This window comes from Salmo trutta, chromosome 16 (assembly GCF_901001165.1).
Source record: "Salmo trutta chromosome 16, fSalTru1.1, whole genome shotgun sequence".
In the NCBI taxonomy this organism is placed as follows: Eukaryota; Metazoa; Chordata; class Actinopteri; order Salmoniformes; family Salmonidae; genus Salmo; species Salmo trutta.
The window spans coordinates 15,434,137-15,454,202 of NC_042972.1; the positions used below are offsets into that span (position 1 = coordinate 15,434,137).

The 20,066-nt window shown below is 43.0% G+C and overlaps 1 protein-coding gene across 2 annotated transcripts; it reads left to right on the forward strand.

Annotated features, from left to right (window-relative positions):
* Positions 1–1,031: 1,031 nt before the first annotated feature.
* LOC115150166 (keratin, type II cytoskeletal 8) lies at positions 1,032–12,633 on the forward strand. Of its 2 annotated transcripts, XM_029693157.1 has the most exons (9): positions 1,032–1,594; positions 2,739–2,947; positions 3,879–3,939; positions 4,167–4,262; positions 4,422–4,586; positions 5,222–5,347; positions 5,508–5,728; positions 11,706–11,752; positions 11,903–12,633. In XM_029693157.1, exons 1-9 carry the CDS (start codon positions 1,094–1,096, stop codon positions 12,175–12,177), a joined length of 1,701 nt encoding a protein of 566 aa, XP_029549017.1. In that variant the 5' UTR covers positions 1,032–1,093; the 3' UTR covers positions 12,178–12,633. The 2 variants fall into 2 exon arrangements, with proteins under 2 accessions (XP_029549017.1, XP_029549018.1); XM_029693158.1 differs by lacking the exons at positions 11,706–11,752; positions 11,903–12,633 and adding an exon at positions 5,970–6,161.
* Positions 12,634–20,066: the final 7,433 nt, after the last annotated feature.

Consider the following 20,066-nt stretch of genomic DNA (forward strand, 5'->3'; position numbering starts at 1 on the left):
AGTTGTTAATATTAAGCATTTATCTTATGCTGAATTCATGTAAAAGAACATTTGGGTTGGTTGAACAAGTGAAGTAGAGTAAAGTTCTAATTATATTAAAGTAAAGATGAACACTACATTTTTTATGTCGAAATAATTATATTTTCAAATATAATTTACTAACCACCTGAATCATGCACAGTGCAGTAGCCCATTCCCAGAGCTGTATGTTTCTGTACAATTCAATACTGTTGGTGTGTTTGACGATGCGTAGAACGCAGGGTTGGGTAGGTTACTTTCTAAATGTAATCCGTTGCAGTTATTAGTTATCTGTCCAAAATTGTAATCAGAAATGTAATTGATTACCCAAACTCAGCAATGTAATCTGATTACTTTCCCTTTCAGAGGCATTAGAAGAAGACAAAAATGATCCATCAAACGCATTTGGTGTGTCATCATAGTGGTCTCTGATTTGTGGTCAGACTCGCTCAGGTGAAACAAACATAACTTGCACCTTTTTTCAAGGCTGAATTGAATGTCATTGAGAAAACAGAAAGGTGTCATAATTCGTTTTTTTTTTTTACCAACATAATTTCTCAATTTTAGAGTAATACAAGAAGTACTCTGTTATCGAATTACAATATGTTTGCTGGTAACGTAACTGATTACAGTTGCAGTTGTTTTGTAATCAGATACTCCCCAACCCTGATATAATGCATTCTGCACTGGTCAACTGCATTGACACTTCAACATAAATAAATCATCATAAGAATAGTCAGAATAGCATTATGATAGTACCTTATGCTGCAAACAAGGAAAAGCAGCTACAAATCCATCTAAAGCTTCAATGAGATGGGCAATCCCTGTTATGTAAGTTTTGTACTCTCTCAAATTCAATCTGTGTGCTGTAAATATGTAACATGACTCTATTACTTTCCTCCAGCATTCCTCTATTCTGCGCTCATCCCCAATACATGCTAGCCAATCATAACTCCAATCGGACCCTCCCCTTTCCAGATAAAAAGAGTGCCAGGGAACAGTGAGCTCCATCTACAGTGAGTCTCTCAGTCTCCACAGACCACCTCCTGTAACACTGGCTAAAACGTAAGTCGTCATGTCCACCAGAGCTGTGAAGAGCAGCAGCTACTCTGTGAGGCCCTCTTCTGCAGGCATGGGCTCCTCTCAGAAATTCAGCAGCAGCTCCTACTCCGGTGGGTATGGCGGTGCCAGACAGAGCTACAGTGTCCGCAGCTCCTACGGGGGCGTTGGCAGCAGCGCCGGGGGCGTTGCAGCAGGTGGTTACAGGGTAGTTGTGGCTGGGGGGTCCGTGCAAAGACGGGGTGTGATGGAGTTTGGGTATGCGGGCATGGGTGTTGGCGGTGGTATGGGTGTTGGCGGTGGTATGGGTATGGGGGGTGGTATGGGTATGGGTGGTGGTATGGGGGGTGGGAAGATGACCTGTACGGGACCCCCTCAAATCACAGCTGTTCAGGTCAACCAGAGCCTGCTGGCACCACTGAACCTGGCGATCGACCCCAACATCCAGGTGGTCCGCACCCATGAGAAGGAGCAGATCAAGACCCTCAACAACCGCTTTGCCTCCTTCATTGATAAGGTCAGTTCCTCATGTGTTCCTATCACAACAGGGTCAAATGCATAGTGCATGCCAAATACTTTCATACACTTGAGCTGAGCTTGATTTAGCTCGTCTTGTACAATGGGGCTGATGAGTGTTCCCAAAAGTGCAATGTCCACCCCTGGTTTGTATAGTATTTGGCCTTTGTATAGTATTTGGCCTTTGAAGGGTGAGTTCAGTCATCTGTTTCAGATTATCAATGTTACCTATAACCATTCCCTTTACCTTCATTGAATAAGCTCCCTGCTTTGGTCAATCATAACTGAATGTACATTGTGTACAAAACATTGTGTACAAAACTGAACGTACATTATGTACAAAACTATGGAAATAGATTATACTGTACATTTATGACTTATTGCATACTATTTAGGCAAGTATATAAAAGACAAACTTGGTTATTAACAGAATAAATTGGGATCACCAAACTCCCTCTTACTAAAAAAGGGAGACGGGGTGTAGACAGAAATATGGCCAGAGAGAGACCACAAGACGAGGTTGGTTGTATGAATAAAGGGTTTGTTGTTCAGAAAACCCTTCTAGACATTAGTTACTGACTCTTAAGTCCACAAAACAATCTTTCTTCTCAGTAGAAGTTGTAGGCAAATAGGGATTTGTTGTTGGGCAGAAATCCATCTTGTCACAGGATCCTCTCTTGCTCAATGTACCATTGTCCCATAGGCCTATACACTCAAACAGGAAATGTCAGGTTCACTGTCAGATATCAGCCCATTCATGCACAGGGCTTATCAACAGTCAATTATCTCTACAATGATTACATGCTTCAACCATCCCTTATTGTTTTACCTACCTTAATGGGGCCCATTATTTCTAAAGAACCAAAGAAGTCAAGGATCAATGTACAGGTTAAGCCATAAATCGGTTATGTTTACCACCAGGTTAACCTTATCTATGTGTGGCATTCTACCCCTCTCCACACCTTAGCGATGCCCTTCCTTCCTTCCTTCCTTCCTTCCTTCCTTCCTTCCTTCCTTCCTTCCTTCCTTCCTTCCTTCCTTCCTTCCTTCCTTCCTTCCTTCCTTCCTTCCTTCCTTCCTTCCTTCCTTCCTTAATTTAAAAGTTTCAGTCAATGGCACTGACCATTTCCCTTTTGTCCCTGCAGGTGCGTTTCTTGGAGCAGCAGAACAAGATGCTGGAGACCAAGTGGAGCCTCCTGCAGGACCAGACCACCACCCGCTCCAACATCGACGCCATGTTCAAGGACTACATCTCCAACCTGCGCAGACAGCTGGACAGCCTGGGCAATGAGAAGATGAGGTTGGAGTCGGACCTGCACAACATGAAGGGTCTGGTGGAGAACTTCAAAACCAAGTGAGTACTTTCTTCATATTAGACATTTTTGACTAGGAGGGTTCATTTGCCCTGAAAAGGTCATTAGCATTAATCAAATCAAATCAAATGTATTTGTAAAGCCCTTCTTACATCAGCTGATGTCACAAAGTGCTGTACAGAAACCCAGCCTAAAACCCCAAACAGCAAGCAATGCAGGTGTAGAAGCACGGTGGCTAGGAAAAACTCCCTAGAAAGGCCAGAACCTAGGAAGAAACCTAGAGAGGAACCAGGCTATGAAGGGTGGCCAGTCCTCTTCTGGCTGTGCCGGGTGGAGATTATAACAGAACATGGCCAAGATGTTCAAATGTTCACAGATGACTTTTCATAGCCGATGGGTTCCATAGCCGCAGGCAGAACAGTTGAAACTGGAGCAGCAGCACGGCCAGGTGGACTGGGGACAGCAAGGAGTCATCAAGCCAGGTAATCCTGAGGCATGGTCCTAGGGCTCAGGTCCTCCGAGAGAGAGAAAGAAAGAAAGAGAGAATGAAAGCGAGAAAGAAAGAGAGTAAAAGAGAGAATGAGAGAATTAGAGAGAGCATACTTAAATTCACACAGAACACCGGATAAGACAGGAGAAATACTCCAGATATAACAGACTGACCCTAGCCCCCCGACACATAAACTACTGCAGCATAAATACTGGAGGCTGAGACAGGAGGGGTCGGGAGACACTGTGGCACCATCCAACGATACCCCCGGACAGGGCCAAACAGGTAGGATATTAGCATGCTAATTTGGGAAAGTGGCACTACTTTACAAATCTGGGTCTCAAATACAGTATTATGATTTCAAGAAGCTTTATTTTTGATTGAATACATTAACATCTTTAATCCTAAACATCATTTGATTTTAAGCTTGTCAGAAATGTTTCTTGTTTGATTAAAAGGCTTGCTCTATTCTCCTCTCTCAGGTATGAGGATGAGATCAACAAGCGTAACGAGTCTGAAAACAATTTTGTTCTCCTAAAGAAGGTCAGTAGACTGAATCATTCTAGAAGCCCCCCTACATGCATAACTTGCAGTGCATTGTTGCTTTACCACAACATCAACAAATTGGCTGAAGTAGAAAAGCACATTTACATTTTAGTAGGCTTTCTTATCCAGAGCGACTTGCAGGAGCAGTTAGGATTAAGTGTCTTGCTCGGTTAATGGCCCAACCTGCCGCCCTACATGAAACTAGATATGTCCTGCTTTCTCAGGATACAGATTCTGCATACATGACCAGGATGGAGCTGGAGGCCAAGCTGGACTCTCTCACTGATGAGATTGAGTTCCTCAGGAGTATCTATGATATGGTAATGTACCATGTCCATACTGCAATGGGAGAGACTGACAGAAAACATTTGAAGGATTAGCCTATGCTGTAGATTCCATTGGATTTGGAATCAATTGAGTGAAGAGTAGATGCTGGATGAAATCTAAAGGTTTCTCTTCATCCTCTCTTGGTTCTTCAGGAGCTGCGTGAGCTGCAGGGCCAGATTAAGGACACCTCTGTGGTGGTAGAGATGGACAACAGCCGTAACCTGGACATGGACTCCATTGTCGCTGAAGTGCGTGCCCAGTACGAGGACATCGCCAACCGCAGCAGAGCTGAGGCCGAGACCTGGTTCACACAGAAAGTAAGCCCTTTCCTCCGTGAGGCCCCCAGAACACCTCACGCCTTCGTAACCTTTCCGAGATTCAATATTGGCTGTGCTCCTATATCCATACTTGCATATCACTGAGAATGGATGTCCATTAGAGGATGCTGGTGGGAGGAGTTATAGGGGGATGGGCTCATTGTAATGGCTGGAATGGAATAATTGGAACGGTATCAAACACATCAAACATATGGAAACCACTCTGTTCCATTAATTCCATTCCAGCATTGCAATGAGCCCGTCCTACTATAGCTCCTCCCACCAGCATCCTCTGATGTGGAATGCCTAAGTGGTATCCTAATGTGGATACTAGAACAGAACCAGAACCAGAGCATTTTGCTTTAAGGCAACCACTGTAACCATAAAATCTCAAGTTCTATAGTTTGGGGTGACAGTTACCCCAGGGAGGATCTCTGAGGGAGGATAATGTCACTGTGTGAAGTCATGACTAGCTCACCTTCACTACTTCATTGTAACTATACATTGTGAAACCTCTCTCGATTACCATAGCAATTGTGGTAACAAAGGCTATTTCTACCGTCTCAGGTATCTACTAGCTAAATTACATGGACTTCACTGTTATGTTATGTCTCTATGTGTTGTCTCTGTAACAGTATGAACAGATGCAGGTGTCAGCCAGAAAGTATGGGGACGACCTGAAAAACACCAAGGCAGAGATCGCAGATATGAACCGTAAAATAATGAGGTATCAGTCTGAAATTGACATGATGAAGGTTCAGGTGAGTGTCTCATACTGCATGCCTCTCAGTCAATATATAACAGAAGTTCCATTTTATCTAACACCCCTAGCGTGGATAGACTGTCTCTCCTATTCAGTGGTAGGATCAACAACATTTACAAATAGGAACACAACTAAAAATAGGATTTATCTGACAATAGCGCACCCACCTGGAGAACCAGATTGCAAATGCAGAGGAGCGCGGTGAGCTGGCGGTGAAGGACGCCAGGCTTCGCATCAACGATCTCGAGGTGGCCCTGCACAGAGCCAAACAGGATGTGACCATGCAAGTCCGCCAGTACCAGGAGCTGATGAACGTCAAGCTGGCCCTGGACATTGAGATTGCCACCTACAGGAAGCTGCTGGAGGGAGAGGAGAGCAGGTAGGAGCTGTGAGCCCAGCCCAAATGAAGTGGCTGCCTTCCCTCTTTCCCTCAGATCTGATCTGAGTTAGGCTTTCATGTAACGTTCTTTTAGATTAGTGAGTAGTCACAGGAAGTAAGGAGGATAGCATTCACACATGAGAGCATTAAAACATGGTGTTGAATGACTTGACTATAGGATTAGGAGAATTTGATGATGACCAACGAGTTCATTTGCTCACTGATCATATCCCTTCCACAGAAAGGAATGAATAGAATGGGCATCCCCATTCAAGTCAATGGTGTCAATGATGGCATAATGGGTGGACTGGCAGCCATTTTGAGTGTACCCAGGCCAGGAAGTAAAAGCAAGAAGTTTACCCTTCAATACGTGCTGTGATTTGTTGAGTCAGCTCAACTGACATTACAAAAAATCCACAGTAGCGGTGCATGGGTAAAATCACTGGGGAATCAAAGCCAGGTAAAAAACTATATTAAAACCTATGTGTTGTGATAATTGCTTTGTTTGCTCTATAACCTGTTAGTTCCTATGCCTTGCAACCGTGATATATAGGCCTAAGGCCGAGACAATAAGAAGACAGTGGCAGAATAAATTAAACCACACATTTGTTTCATTACAAAACCGGAGAGCAAGATCTGTCTGGTGAAGTCCACAAAACATATTGCATGAGCTGGACAGGAGGGGGAGCCAACGTGAAGGCTGGTGTGACAGTAACAAACAGTTACATGACCTACAGCATGGTCAAGCAAGGTAATGTTTCCGACATTTTTGGACTACTAAACAACTATTGATTTAGAACCACGGAGAGATACCGCAAGTCATAAAGAAAACATGCGCTGCCTCCACTATTCCAGCACAATTTCAATATTTCAACATCATATACAGCGCCTTGCAAAAGTATTCATCCTCCTTGGTGTTTTTCCCATTTTGTTGCATTACAACCTGTAATTTAAATGGATTTTTATTTGGATTTCATGTAATGGACATACACAAAATAGTCCAAATTGGTGAAGTGAAATGAAAAAAACAAGTTGTTTAAAAAATACAAATCTGAAAAGTGGTGCGTGTGTATGTATTCATTTGTTATGAAGCCCCTAAATAAGACCTGGTGCAACCAATTACCTTCAGAAGTGACAACATTAGTTAAATAAAGTCCACCTGTGTGCAATCTAAGTGTCACATGATCTGTCACATGATCTGTTCTGAAAGGCCCCAGAGTCTGCAACACCACTAAGCAAGGGGCACCAGCAAGCAAGCGGCACCATGAAGACCAAGGAGCTCTCCAAACAGGTCAGGGAAAACGTTGTGGAGAAGTACAGATCACTGTTGGGTTATAAAGAAATATCAGAAACTTTGAACATCCCACAGAGACCCCAAAATCTATTATTAAAACATTGAAAGAATATGGCACCACAACAAACCTGCCAAGAGAGGGCCGCCCACCTAAACTGACAGACCAGGCAAGGAGGGCATTAATCAGAGAGGCAACAAAGAGACCAAATATAACTCTGAAGGAGCTGCAAAGCTCCACAGTGGAGATTGGAGTATCTGTCCATAGGACTACTTTAAGCCGTACACTCCACAGAGCTGGGCTTTACGGAAGAGTGGCCAGAAAAAAGCCATTGCTTAAAGAAAAAAATAAACAAGCACGTTTGGTGTTCACCAAAAGGCATGTGGGAGACTCCCCAAACATATGGAAGAAGGTACTTTGGTCAGATGAGACTAAAATGGAGCTTTTTTGCCATCGAGGAAAATACTGTCTGGCGCAAACCAAACACCTCTCATCACATCGAGAACACCATCCCCACAGTGTAGCATGGTGGTGGCAGCATCATGCTGTGGGGATGTTTTCATCGGCAAGGACTGGGAAACTGGTCAGAATTGAATGAATGATGGATAGCGCTAAATACAGGGAAATTCCTGATGGAAACCTGTTTCAGTCTTCCAGAGATTTGAGACTGGGATGGAATTTCACTTTCCAGTAGGACAATGACCCTAAGCACACTGCCAAAGGAACACTCGAGTGGTTTAAGGGGAAACATTTAAATGCCTTGGAATGGCCTAGTCAAAGCCCAGACCTCAATCCAATTGAGAATCTGTGGTATGACTTTAAGATTGCTGTACATCAGTGGAACCCATCCAACTTGAAGGAGCTGGAGCAGTTTTGCCTTGAAGAATGGGCAAAAATCCCAGTGGCTAGATGTTGCCAAGCTTATAGAGACATACCCCAAGAGACTTGCAGCTTTAATTGCTGCAAAAGGTAGCTCTACAAAGTATTGACTTTGGGTGGGTGGGTGGGTTGGGGGTGAATAGTTATGCACGCTCAAGCAAAACATTTTTTTGTCTTATGTCTTTTTTGTTTCACAAGCAAAAATATTTTGCATCTTCAAAGTGGTAGGCATGTTGTATAAATCAAATGATACAAACCCCCCAAAAATCTATTTTAATTCCAGGTTGCAAGGCTACAAAATAGTAAAAATGCCAAGAGGGGTAAATACTTTCACAAGCCACTGTAATCCCCTATGCTTAGTCTAATACAGTGACACCTAAAAGACACCCAAAATGATTTATTCCAACGTGAGCTAAACATGGTGGCTGTCCATGCTACTGATTTCTCTCTCTCTCTCTCTCTCTCTCTCTCTTTGTGTGTGTGTGTGTGTGTGTGTGTGTGTGTGCAAATAGAAAAAACTTTTGACTCACCAAACTTGTAGAGAAACACCAATGCCATCCTGTTCTTTCATCTTGCCTAAACGATCTCTGACTCTGTCATAAACCTTTAGTTTTTGTTGTCCGAGGCTACCTGGCTAAGATGCTTGCTGGCTAGCATAACTTCCATTCATGGGCAACGATGCGCCAGGCCAACTAGTAAACATTAGCATACTACATCAAGCTACATGTTGAACTTCCATCCTCTCAGGCCAGAGGCACAATGTATTAATTTATGGTTGGATCAGAAACGCCTTTATAATAATTTGCCAGTGCAGAGAATTTAAGTAAAACCACAACTCCAAATCCCTAACTCCATCCATAGCTAATTTAGGAAAGAGACGATTTTAACTAGCCACCGGATGACAAGGACACAACGAGATGATGCAATAATTAAAACAATTTCTGTCAATGATGTTTGGCTTCGAAGCCAAATTCAAACTGGCTTCCCTTGACACTTTTTTTGTGCGTCAGGACCATTGGCTATTATTTAATATACACTGCTCAAAAAAATACAGGGAACAGTAAAATAACACATCCTAGATCTGAATGAGTGAAATAATCTTATTAAATACTTTTTTCTTTACATAGTTGAATGTGCTGACAACAAAATCACACAAAAATAATCAATGGAAATCCAATTTATCAACCCATGGAGGTCTGGATTTGGAGTCACACTCAAAATTAAAGTGGAAAACCACACTACAGGCTGATCCAACTTTGATGTAATGTCCTTAAAACAAGTCAAAATGAGGCTCAGTAGTGTGTGTGGCCTCTATGTGCCTGTATGACCTTCCTACAATGCCTGGGCATGCTCCTGACGAGGCGGCGGATGGTCTCCCGAGGGATCTCCTCCCAGACCTGGACTAAAGCATCCGCCAACTCCTGGACAGTCTGTGGTGCAACGTGGCGTTGGTGGATGGAGCGAGACAGGATGTCCCAGATGTGCTCAATTGGATGTAGGTCTGGGAAACGGGCGGGCCAGTCCATAGCATCAATGCCTTCCTCTTACAGGAACTGCTGACACACTGCAGCCACATGAGGTCTAGCATTGTCTTGCATTAGGAGGAACCCAGGGCCAACCGCACCAGCATATGGTCTCACAAGGGGTCTGAGGATCTCATCTTGGTACCTAATGGCAGTCAGGCTACCTCTGGCGAGCACATGGAGGGCTGTGCGGCGCCCCAAAGAAATGCCACCCCACACCATGACTGACCCACCGCCAAACCGGTCATGCTGGAGGATGTTGCAGGCAGCAGAACGTTCTCCACTGCGTCTCCAGACTCTGTCACGTCTGTCACATGTGCTCAGTGTGAACCTGCTTTCATCTGTGAAGAGCACAGGGCGCCAGTGGCGAATTTGCCAATCTTGGTGTTCTCTGGCAAATGCCAAACGTCCTGCACGGTGTTGGGCTGTAAGCACAACCCCCACTTGTGGACGTCGGGCCCTCATACCACCCTCATGGAGTCTGTTTCTGACCGTTTGAGCAGACACATGCACATTTGTGGCCTGCTGGAGGTAATTTTGCAGGGCTCTGGCAGTGCTCCTCCTGCTCCTCCTTGCACAAAGGCGGAGGTAGCGGTCCCGCTGCTGGGTTGTTGCCCTCCTACGGCCTCCTCCACGTCTCCTGATGTACTGGCCTGTCTCCTGGTAGCGCCTCCGTGCTCTGGACACTACGCTGACAGACACAGCAAACCTTCTTGCCATAGCTCGCATTGATGTGCCATCCTGGATGAGCTGCACTACCTGAGCCACTTGTGTGGGTTGTAGACTCTGTCTCATGCTACCACTAGAGTGAAAGCACCGCCAGCATTCAAAAGTGACCAAAACATCAGCCAGGAAGCATAGGAACTGAGAAGTGGTCTATGGTCACCACCTGCAGAACCACTCCTTTATTGGGGGTGTCTTGCTAATTGCCTATAATTTCCACCTGTTGTCTATTCCATTTGCACAACAGCATGTGAAATTTATTGTCAATCAGTGTTGCTTCCTAAGTGGACAGTTTGATTTCACAGAAGTGTGATTTACTTGGAGTTACATTGTGTTGTTTAAGTGTTCCCTTTATTTTTTTGAGCAGTATATTTTATTTATCAAGGGAGGCCAAACGCTCACTGGCTTCCCTTACATTCAATCAAAGAGTGATTCAATGCTATGGGCGGGAACAATGTCATACTCTTTTTGACCAGACAGCATCATATAGATGGGCTACAAATACTTAGACAGAGGGGCGCTGTTTCATTCGCTCGGATGAAACGAAATATAAATTATTTGGTTTGTTTTTTTGTTTTTTTCTTTGTGCATTTTTGGGGGAAACTTGGCTTCCCTTGGCATCCACGAATACACACCCCTGAAAATAAGTTTAATTGCATGAGCCACATCAGTTAGCATCATTTAAGGAGCAGGTCTTCACTACCCAATTCTATATCTAATTAAGGTGTTTTGTTGATTGAAATTTGAAATTTAAAAATTAGCTAGTGTTAGCTAGCTAGTGTTTGCTTGCAAAATTAATTCATATGAAACAAAAGGCCTTGATGCTAACAACGCTGAAATGCTTACTGTGAAATGCTTGCGTACGAGCCCTCCCAACAATGCAGAGTTTAAAAATAAAATAGTAACACAACTTGCCTAGTTAAATAAAGGTTACATAAAAATAAATAAAATAAAAAGAGGAATAAAATAAATACACAAGAATGGAGCTATATACAGGGAGTGCCAGTACCAGATCAAATGTGCAGAGGGAAGAGGTACTTGAGCTAGATACAGTGAGGGAAAAAAGTATTTGTCCCCTGCTGATTTTGTACGTTTGCCCACTGACAAAGAAATTATTAGTCTATAATTTTAATGGTAGGTTTATTTGAACAGTGAGAGACAGAATAACAACAACAAAAATCCTGAAAAACTCATGTCAAAAATGTTATAAAATGATTTGCATTTTAGAGCTTCTGGGTTAGAGCTTCAGGTTTAGAGCTTCAGGGTTAGAGCTTCAGGTTAGAGCTTCAGGTTAGAGCTTCAGGGTTAGAGCTTCAGGGTTAGAGCTTCAGGGTTAGAGCTTCAGGGTTAGAGCTTCAGGGTTAGAGCTTCAGGGTTAGAGCTTCAGGGTTAGAGCTTCAGGTTAGAGCTTCAGGGTTAGAGCTTCAGGGTTAGAGCTTCAGGGTTAGAGCTTCAGGGTTAGAGCTTCAGGGTTAGAGCTTCAGGGTTAGAGCTTCCAAGCCTGTTCTATTCCTTCTATTTCTTTGATCCCTTCTCTTTACTCTCCACCTCTTTACCCAGGCTGGTGACTGGAATCAAGTCGGTCAGCATCTCCAAACAGTCTTCTTGTAAGTGAATGTCCTCTCACTCCACAGCTATTCTGTTTCACTTAATGCTTAGAACTTATTGTACTTCGTACTGGTCAAATAACTGAGATAAATAAATAACACGAGTCCATGTTCACTTCAATGACCCGAAATGTTCATTTCCACTTCCAGCAATGAACTACAACTCTTACCCCCTGGAGAGCAGTCACACCACTAGCTACGTCCGGAGCTCAATGGGCGGATACAAGAGCAGCAGCACTTACATCAGTGGCCATGAGAACAGCCATGTAGGCCACAGTTTTGACCTGCCTGGCAGTATCATCCTGGGAGCCACCAACGGTATCCAGCTCTCTACCAGCAGAGACGTAGATGCCAGCATCAGCCTGGGAGGTAGCAAAGGCACCAGCAGAGATATGGATTCCACTGTCACCCGAGGAGATGAATGAGGAGACTTCGTCATTACAGGCGACCATGGAATTTGTTTATTCTATCTGTGACAGATTTGTGCTTCCACAACCTACTTTTCAGCCTTTCTCTCACATTCATTTGACCTTTCTAGCCAGGTTAGTACATCATTTACCTGCCAAACAGTGACCTATCAAACAGGCTAATTAGATCCACCTGGAATTACAGGCAGTCTAACTGTAACTTAATTTTCCTAGCCACAAATGGTCTGGTTTAAAGTGGTAAATATGAAGGGTTATGTATTCCTGAAAGGCCCCTGAAAGTCGACCCCTTATGTCTATTTGGCCTACTTGTGTGGTCTCGTTCACTGTCGATGGATGCTATCCATCTCATTTGTCTGTCCACACCTGAGTCACCAGCAGGTGTCATTGTAGCAGATGTTTTTCTCTCTGCTTGCTCAGAGACCCATTAAAGCACTAGGAGAACAAACAACCTCTTAATGTGTATGTGATGTGTGACATATTTCTTCCATTGAGTCATTTGATGAGAGGATGCCTTATGCCAAACCCCACAAAAAGGGAAATGTATGAAATGTGTACATGCAGGGCCGGCTCCAGGCATAACCGACATAAGCGGTGACTTAGGGGGCCCCTGTCCCCCCAAAAAAGGAACTCACTATTGAGAGTAAAAGTAGTACACCAGATGTGATTTTGAAATTTGGTTGTGCATCAACAGCTGTTCTCTTGTCCCTCCCTCAGTTAGCTGACAATTTGCCATGTACATTTTTGGATTGGTAGTTAGTCTAGCCAACTATACTTGTAATCATGGCCAAATACCGAACGGGCACGCAGTATTAGTCATTCTCACTCAGATATCATATTAACATGGCATAAGTAATGGCAAAATGTGTAGAATTGTAGGAAATTTGCTTTAAAACTGAAAAACGTATCTCCCCGCTCCATGGCAAAATGAGTAGAATTGAAATACATTTGTTATATAATTGCTAAATGTTCTCCCCCCTGCCCCATGGCAAAATATGTATAATTGCAGTAAATGAACATTAAAACGTAGATTTTTCTCTCTGCCACCAAGAGGGGGGGCCACTAAAATGTTTTGCCACGAGGTGGGGGGCCCTTGGACACAGGCCCGGCTAGAGCCGTTGTTGCTCCTTTATGTTTCCACGTCACAATAACAGCACTTACAGTTGACATGGGCAGCTCTGCCAGGGCAGAAATTTGACAAACTGACTTGTTGGAAAGTTGGAATCCTATAATGAAGATATATTAGCGTTTTATTTTTCATACATTTTTCATAAATGTTGACCAAAAAATACAATTAAATCCATTTTAATCTCACTTTGTAACACAACAAAATGTAGAAAAAGTAATGGGTTGTGAAGGCACTGCACATAACATGACTAGGCATCAGAATAGATAATAATACAAGTAAGAAGAATGTATCCATGCAGATACTTCGATTGTGCACAATGCTTTGCAGGTTTTTTATAAGACGAATTTATACATGCATCTATGTTACAATGAGAATAGAGCCTACACACACTTGATTGGCAATTGCTTAACAAGCTATGGGTTTCTATCCAAACAAACATTTACTATCCCCTTAAAAGGTGTTTGGATCGTCAGACCATCAGTCATAATACACAGGTGCTGGACTGAAGCATATTCACTCTCTTCTATACTTTGTTCAATCATTCAAAACTCTTCGAAACCACATTCCAACCACACCCTCCACATTCCAAACAGACATGCACACATGCAGACACGCACACATGCACACCAATGAAGACACATACACACACACACACACACACACACACACACACACACACACACACACACACACACACACACACACACACACACACACACACACACACACACACGTATGCACACACAAACTGCAACACACAAATGTACTGTACGTGTGTATGAACCCCACACGATCACACCCTCTTTTTTTCTCTCTCTCATTTGTCAACATGGAACATTTCTCTTTATGTGGTGTCAGGGACAATTACAGCGTTTTTCTATCACTTTGGCACATTTTTCAGATGTAAGTGGTATTTTTTCAAAACTCAGGACAACTGTGATAATAACACTTGTAATGCCTTCTGTCTGTTCAGTCTTATGTTCAGAACCTTTGAACCTACAGGAGCAATTAGGGTTAAGTGCCTTGCTCAAGGGCACATTTTTCACCAAGTCACCTCGGGGATTCAAACCAGCATCCTTCAATTACTGGCCCAATGCTCTGAACCACTAAGCTACCTGCCGCTGCCGGTAACTAGCAACAAGCCATTTCAGGGAGCCAAGGGCTACAGTACCTGCCATTTCTGCCTCATGTAACATTGCACAAGATCAACTTTTCTATGTGACTTGTTACTGTAACTGCTATCGTATCAAGCTAAAATCATCAACTTACAGTCTATCAATGAAATTCAAATTCATGAGTGGAATATACTCTAATTCACAGCCCAAATATTTCAGCAGTGCGTTGTATATTACACCATAATTTCAAACGGTAGCACATGGAGTGACTCTTTTCACTTTGCCCTGGCCTATTGAAGCACACTGGCTGATGGAGGATGATGATGTAGTATTTACATTCACATCCATATTAGATTTGGTTTTACCTTCAAACCTACATTTTTGGGTTCAACACACAGTGCATTCGGAAAGTATTCAGACCTCTTGACTTATTCCACATTGTGTTACGTTAAAGCCTTATTCTAAAATGTTTTAAATGATTTGTTTTCCTCATCAATCTACACACAATACCACATAATGACAAAGTGAAAACAGGTTTTTAGACATTTTTGCAAATTTATTCCAAATAAATTCAGACCCTCGAAATTGAGCTCAGGTGCATCCTGTTTCCATTGATAATCCTTGAGATGTTTCTACAACTTGGAGTCCACCTGTGGTAAATTCAATTGATTGGACATGATTTGGAAAGGCACAAACTGTCTATATAAGATCCCACAGTTGACAGTGCATGTCAAAGCATAAACCAAGCCTTGAGTTGGAAGGAATTGTCTGCAGAGCGCCAAGACAGGATTGTGTCGAGGCACAGATCTGGGGAAGGGTACCAAAACATTTCTGCAGCATTGAAGGTCCCCAAGAACACAGTGGCCTCCATCATTCTTAAATGGAAGAAGTTTGGAACCCCCAAGACTCTTCCTAGAGCTGGCCGCCCGGCCAAACAGCAATCGGGGGATAAGGGTCTTGGTCAGGCAGGTGACCAAGAAATCGATGGTCACTTTGACAGAGCTCCAGAGTTCCTCTGTGGAGATGGGAGAACCTTCCAGAAGGACAACCATCTCTGCAAAACTCCACCAATCAGGCCTTTATGGTAGAGTGGCCAGACGAAAGCCCCTCCACAGTAAAAGGCACATGACAGCCGCTTGCAGTTTGCTAAAAGGCACCTAAAGGACTATCAGACCATGAGAAACAAGATTCTCTGGTCTGATGAAACCAAGATTGAACTCTTTGGCCTGAATGCCAAGCTTCACATCTGGAGAAAACCTGGCACCATCCCTACGGTGAAGCATGGTGGGGACAGCATCATGCTGTGGAGATGTTTTTCAGCGACAGGTATCCTAGTCAGGATCGAGGGAAAGACGAACGGAGCAAAGTACAGAGAGATCCTTGATGAAAACCTGCTCCAGGTTGCTCAGGACCTTAGACTGGGGCAAAGGCTCACCTTCCAACAGGACAACGACCCTAAGCACATAGCCAAGACAATGCAGGAGTGGTCTCTGAATGTCCAAGCCAGAGCCCGGACTTGAACCCGATCGAACATCTCTGGAGAGACCTGAAAATAGCTGCTCAGTGACGTTCCCCATCTAACCCGACAGAGCTTGAGAGGATCTGCAGAGAAGAATGGGAGAAACTCCCCAAGATAAACTCACATTGATAGAAATTCCTACATACAAAACACACCCCTTCATTTACAATAATTCATAACGTACAGTGTCTTTTTTCAGGACTGTTTTTATGGCCAATCAGAGACAACGCTTTCTTAAATTTACCCCGTGGTTCTCAGGTTAACGTGGGGCATCAATAACCATGTGATCTCCCTCAAAGTAGCTTGGTCCTTTTGGCTCCAGCATAACCCATGGATGGCTCTGTTCAGAGTAAGGTGGTCTTGTTGGCACTAACTGTTCCGTGGGAGTGTATCACAAAAGTCAAAAGAGGCTTCAGGTCTCCTTTACTCCACTGCACTAACGTGAAGTATCTGGACAGGTGGAAGCATATCCAGGTAAGTATGCAGGTTCACACATAGAGCCCTGGAGGTTCTGGAACACATGGGCTTTTTACAAATACAAGTTTATTGTACTTTTAGTCTCGTTTCTCTTTTGTAACTTTAAATGTAACAAATTGCCCTTCAAACCAGAACATTTCTCATAAACGGATGACTCCCCTCCCCGCCCTTCTGCCACAGCGTGTGTGGCATTGTGCTGCTGCACTTGTCCTGCATGCTCTAGCTATACCTACCAGTGCCAGGCGATGAGTTTGGGATGAATACCGCCAGTAGGCTAATCAAGGTTACTTTGGAGTTGCTCAAAACACGGTCTCACGGTCAGGGACAGGGAAGGGGGCAACTGTAGTTCGACTGCCAGTAATTACAATCAAGTAAAGACTAGTTTGTTCTGACAGCATAATGTAGCAGCTAGTCTCTAACTAACTAACTTATCATCTACATTTGTGATAATCAGCGGATACTGCCCACCCCAGTATGGTTCTGTTTTTGCAGAAAATCAAGGCCCATGTTAAAAAATTATGGAGAATTTGGCTGCAGGAGCAGGAGGGGGGAGGGGGGCGTTTTAAAAATATATTTTTTTACTTTTAGCACCTGCCCCAGAAAGCGACCCGTCTCTACGTATTTTACTGGTTTGTGACTCACTGACACCGGCCCCGGTTAGATGGGAATAAAGCAGTCCAAGAGTTAACACACAGGAAATGTATTTAAACACACTGAGGAAGATGAACATGGAAATCAAAAGTGGGAGATGTAGTGGAATGCTACTGGTTCTGAAACTAGCAACCTATCAGGGCACAGGTCACACAGGTCAGGGAGAGTTTGAAAGGCAGGTTTATGGTACCCCCTAGACTCTCAGGCTCTGGTCGTGGGGGATGGGGAGTGGAGTGTACAGGTTGTGAGTTGCTGATAACAGTCACCGGCAGGGAATTCGTAACACCCACCAAAGGTCTGTGGCCCTGCAGTTAAGCATCCACTCAGTCACTTTCACCTGTCTTTTGTTTTCAGATCAGCACAGATGAAGGGGAGGAGACAAGAGGAAGCCATTTTATACTATTGGGATGCACCCTGTGAATAGCTTCCAATTTGGGCCTTAAAAGACAAACCAGACTGCAGAAACCAGAAGGCAGCTAAGCTACACAGCTAAGCAGAAAAACTAAGAACACCATGCTCTCATCCAGGACCCTTGCCTTTTGTGGGCCCCCTAAGCGAGATATGGTTAGGGCCCCCCTACCTCGTGGGCAAAACACTTTAGTGGCCCCCCTAAGAGAACACTTACAGTATGTCGCTTATTGCTCTCATACCATTTATTGCACAACAATAATTCTCTTATCTTCCTTTAATCCAAAGTCAAGGGGAGAATGGCCTGAAATGAATAGATGAATGAAGAGATAGCGAGAGCTATTCCGAAAAGAAACAAAGGACAATACAAGCGCAACTCAAGCTAATGAAAAGTCTTGGCTCGCATCATTGTGATTGTTGCTTCATCGTCTAATTCTACATGGCAGATGAAAGACATTTGTTATGTAAATATTTTCGGTAGGCAGAGAGTACACCTCATTGCCAAGTTAAATAAAGAAAATAAAAATGAAAAACTCCAGAACAGCATGAACCCCCAGGGCTCTCTTCTACACAAACAACCTACTTATACTGTAGTTCTCCAGGACCAGTCACCACTAGTCAAAAGGGGGAAAGAGGAAAAGCCCAAGTGCACTGTCGTTCATTTCAGTGTCCCTTAGTGCACTTCAAGTTTGTGATTTAATGTGGCCTTTAGTTCTTACAGAGCATAAAACTGCAGTGAAAGTTGAAAGTATGGTGGTTCTATAGCCTTTGTATTGCGATTCAATAGTGCACATTTTTTGCGATTCGATGTTTCAATCATATTACATGTTGGCTCACCATTTAAAAAGTTTTGGCGCAGGTACAGCCGACTAGCTAACATTAACTACATTTTGAGAATCAATACTTGGAGTCATAGAGCCGGTATAATATCATCAGAAATAATATTGCAATACTCTACTGTATACATTTGTCCTCACATGCCTAGTAGAGATGAGGAGTATCATCAAACATGCCTGCATGTACTAACTCAATTTAAGCCTCCATTCAAACCTCAATTTCCTTGTTTTAGTCTTGTAGCTAACTAACTAATTCATGCATTCCCCTTGACTCGACTTGTGCACCGATTATTTAGTATTATCATTTGACTCATAATGTGTGGCATTCTACATAAATAATTGAGTTATACAACGAATAAGACATATGTACAAGGTCATTAAATGTTTGATCTCATTGAATGATTATTGCACTAAGTCCTGTAAAACATGTCAGATTTAACAGCTTCAATTTAACACATATGATATACCACCGGCAATTCACTGCAAAGTTTACTTGTATCATCTTGAATCTTCCCATGCTGCAGGACTCGACATAAATCATACAGTGACAACTTATTTTTACAGCCTTGTAGGCTGCTTGCTGTCTTTTTTAATGTCATACCTTGTGGCTGGACTAACAGGTTCACATTCTTCCTCTGAACAGCATTTGAGTCTACTGACAGATGAAGGAACACAAACGGCTGGCTGAGCCTTTGGAAACAAAGCTTAATTTGCATGAGCTTGTGGATGCGCAGCAGAGGTGTGTCTCATACCAACAGTGTGGGAAACTAAACCAGCAGGTCTTTCGACTGCTCCTATCTGCTCACCTTGTCAAAACATCTTGCAGGGGTTAGTTAACACAATATTAAGCTGTAACCATCAATGCTGATACTAACGTGTACCTCGCAATGCATTGCCATGGGTCTATTAATAATCTCTGCATGTATCCCATGTGGAGGGCATGACTGAACTATTAGAAACACCTGTCTAAAATCAAGCTCCCTTGATGAGTTGCTTTTACAACATTCAGTTTATGTACAGTAGAGATTTATTTTGAAGGTTCGGCACAGGGCCTTCTCTTAGCCAGGTGAGAGATTCCAAGGTTTTCAGTAGCCCTTTCCTGCAGTCAAATGACCTAGTGGCCTCATGGGTGGAATGTTATTCATATTTTTTTCATAATTAATAAACATATATTTTTTAAACCAGACAAAAATCCGGTGTTTCTATGTCAAACGGATGTTGTTATATTTCAGTCTTCTGTGATGTATATAAAGTGTAATATTGGGATGCAAACTCAAAATATTTCAACTCTATGTCTGACATGGTACAGGTGTCCTCTTCTTTTTAAGCCCATAACCGTGTGTGTGAGGTGTATACTAGTAGATTTGTTTAAGTATTACCAAGAAACACTCTGTGTGACCCTGATTTAGCCCACTGCAGTAAAGTATGGACTCTAAGGGAGTTTGGCTGAATGAACTGAAGAAAGGCTGGTCGTTGTCTTATCTCCTTCCTCACTTTGTTTTGATATTGTTGAACATCTAGTCTACAACATAGTTATTTTGATTGCTGTATATCAGAGGTTTGAAATCAGTGATTTTTGAGTTTTAGAGAGCAGTGCTTTCCATTGTTTTGTCTTACTTTGTCTTACCTCCACTCTCCATTTTTTTTTTTACATTATTGAAATGTTAGTAAACGCAACACTAAACACCAATGTATTGTATACATTTCTGCAGGGGTATTAATGAAATACACACATTTGTTTTGATATCGATTGA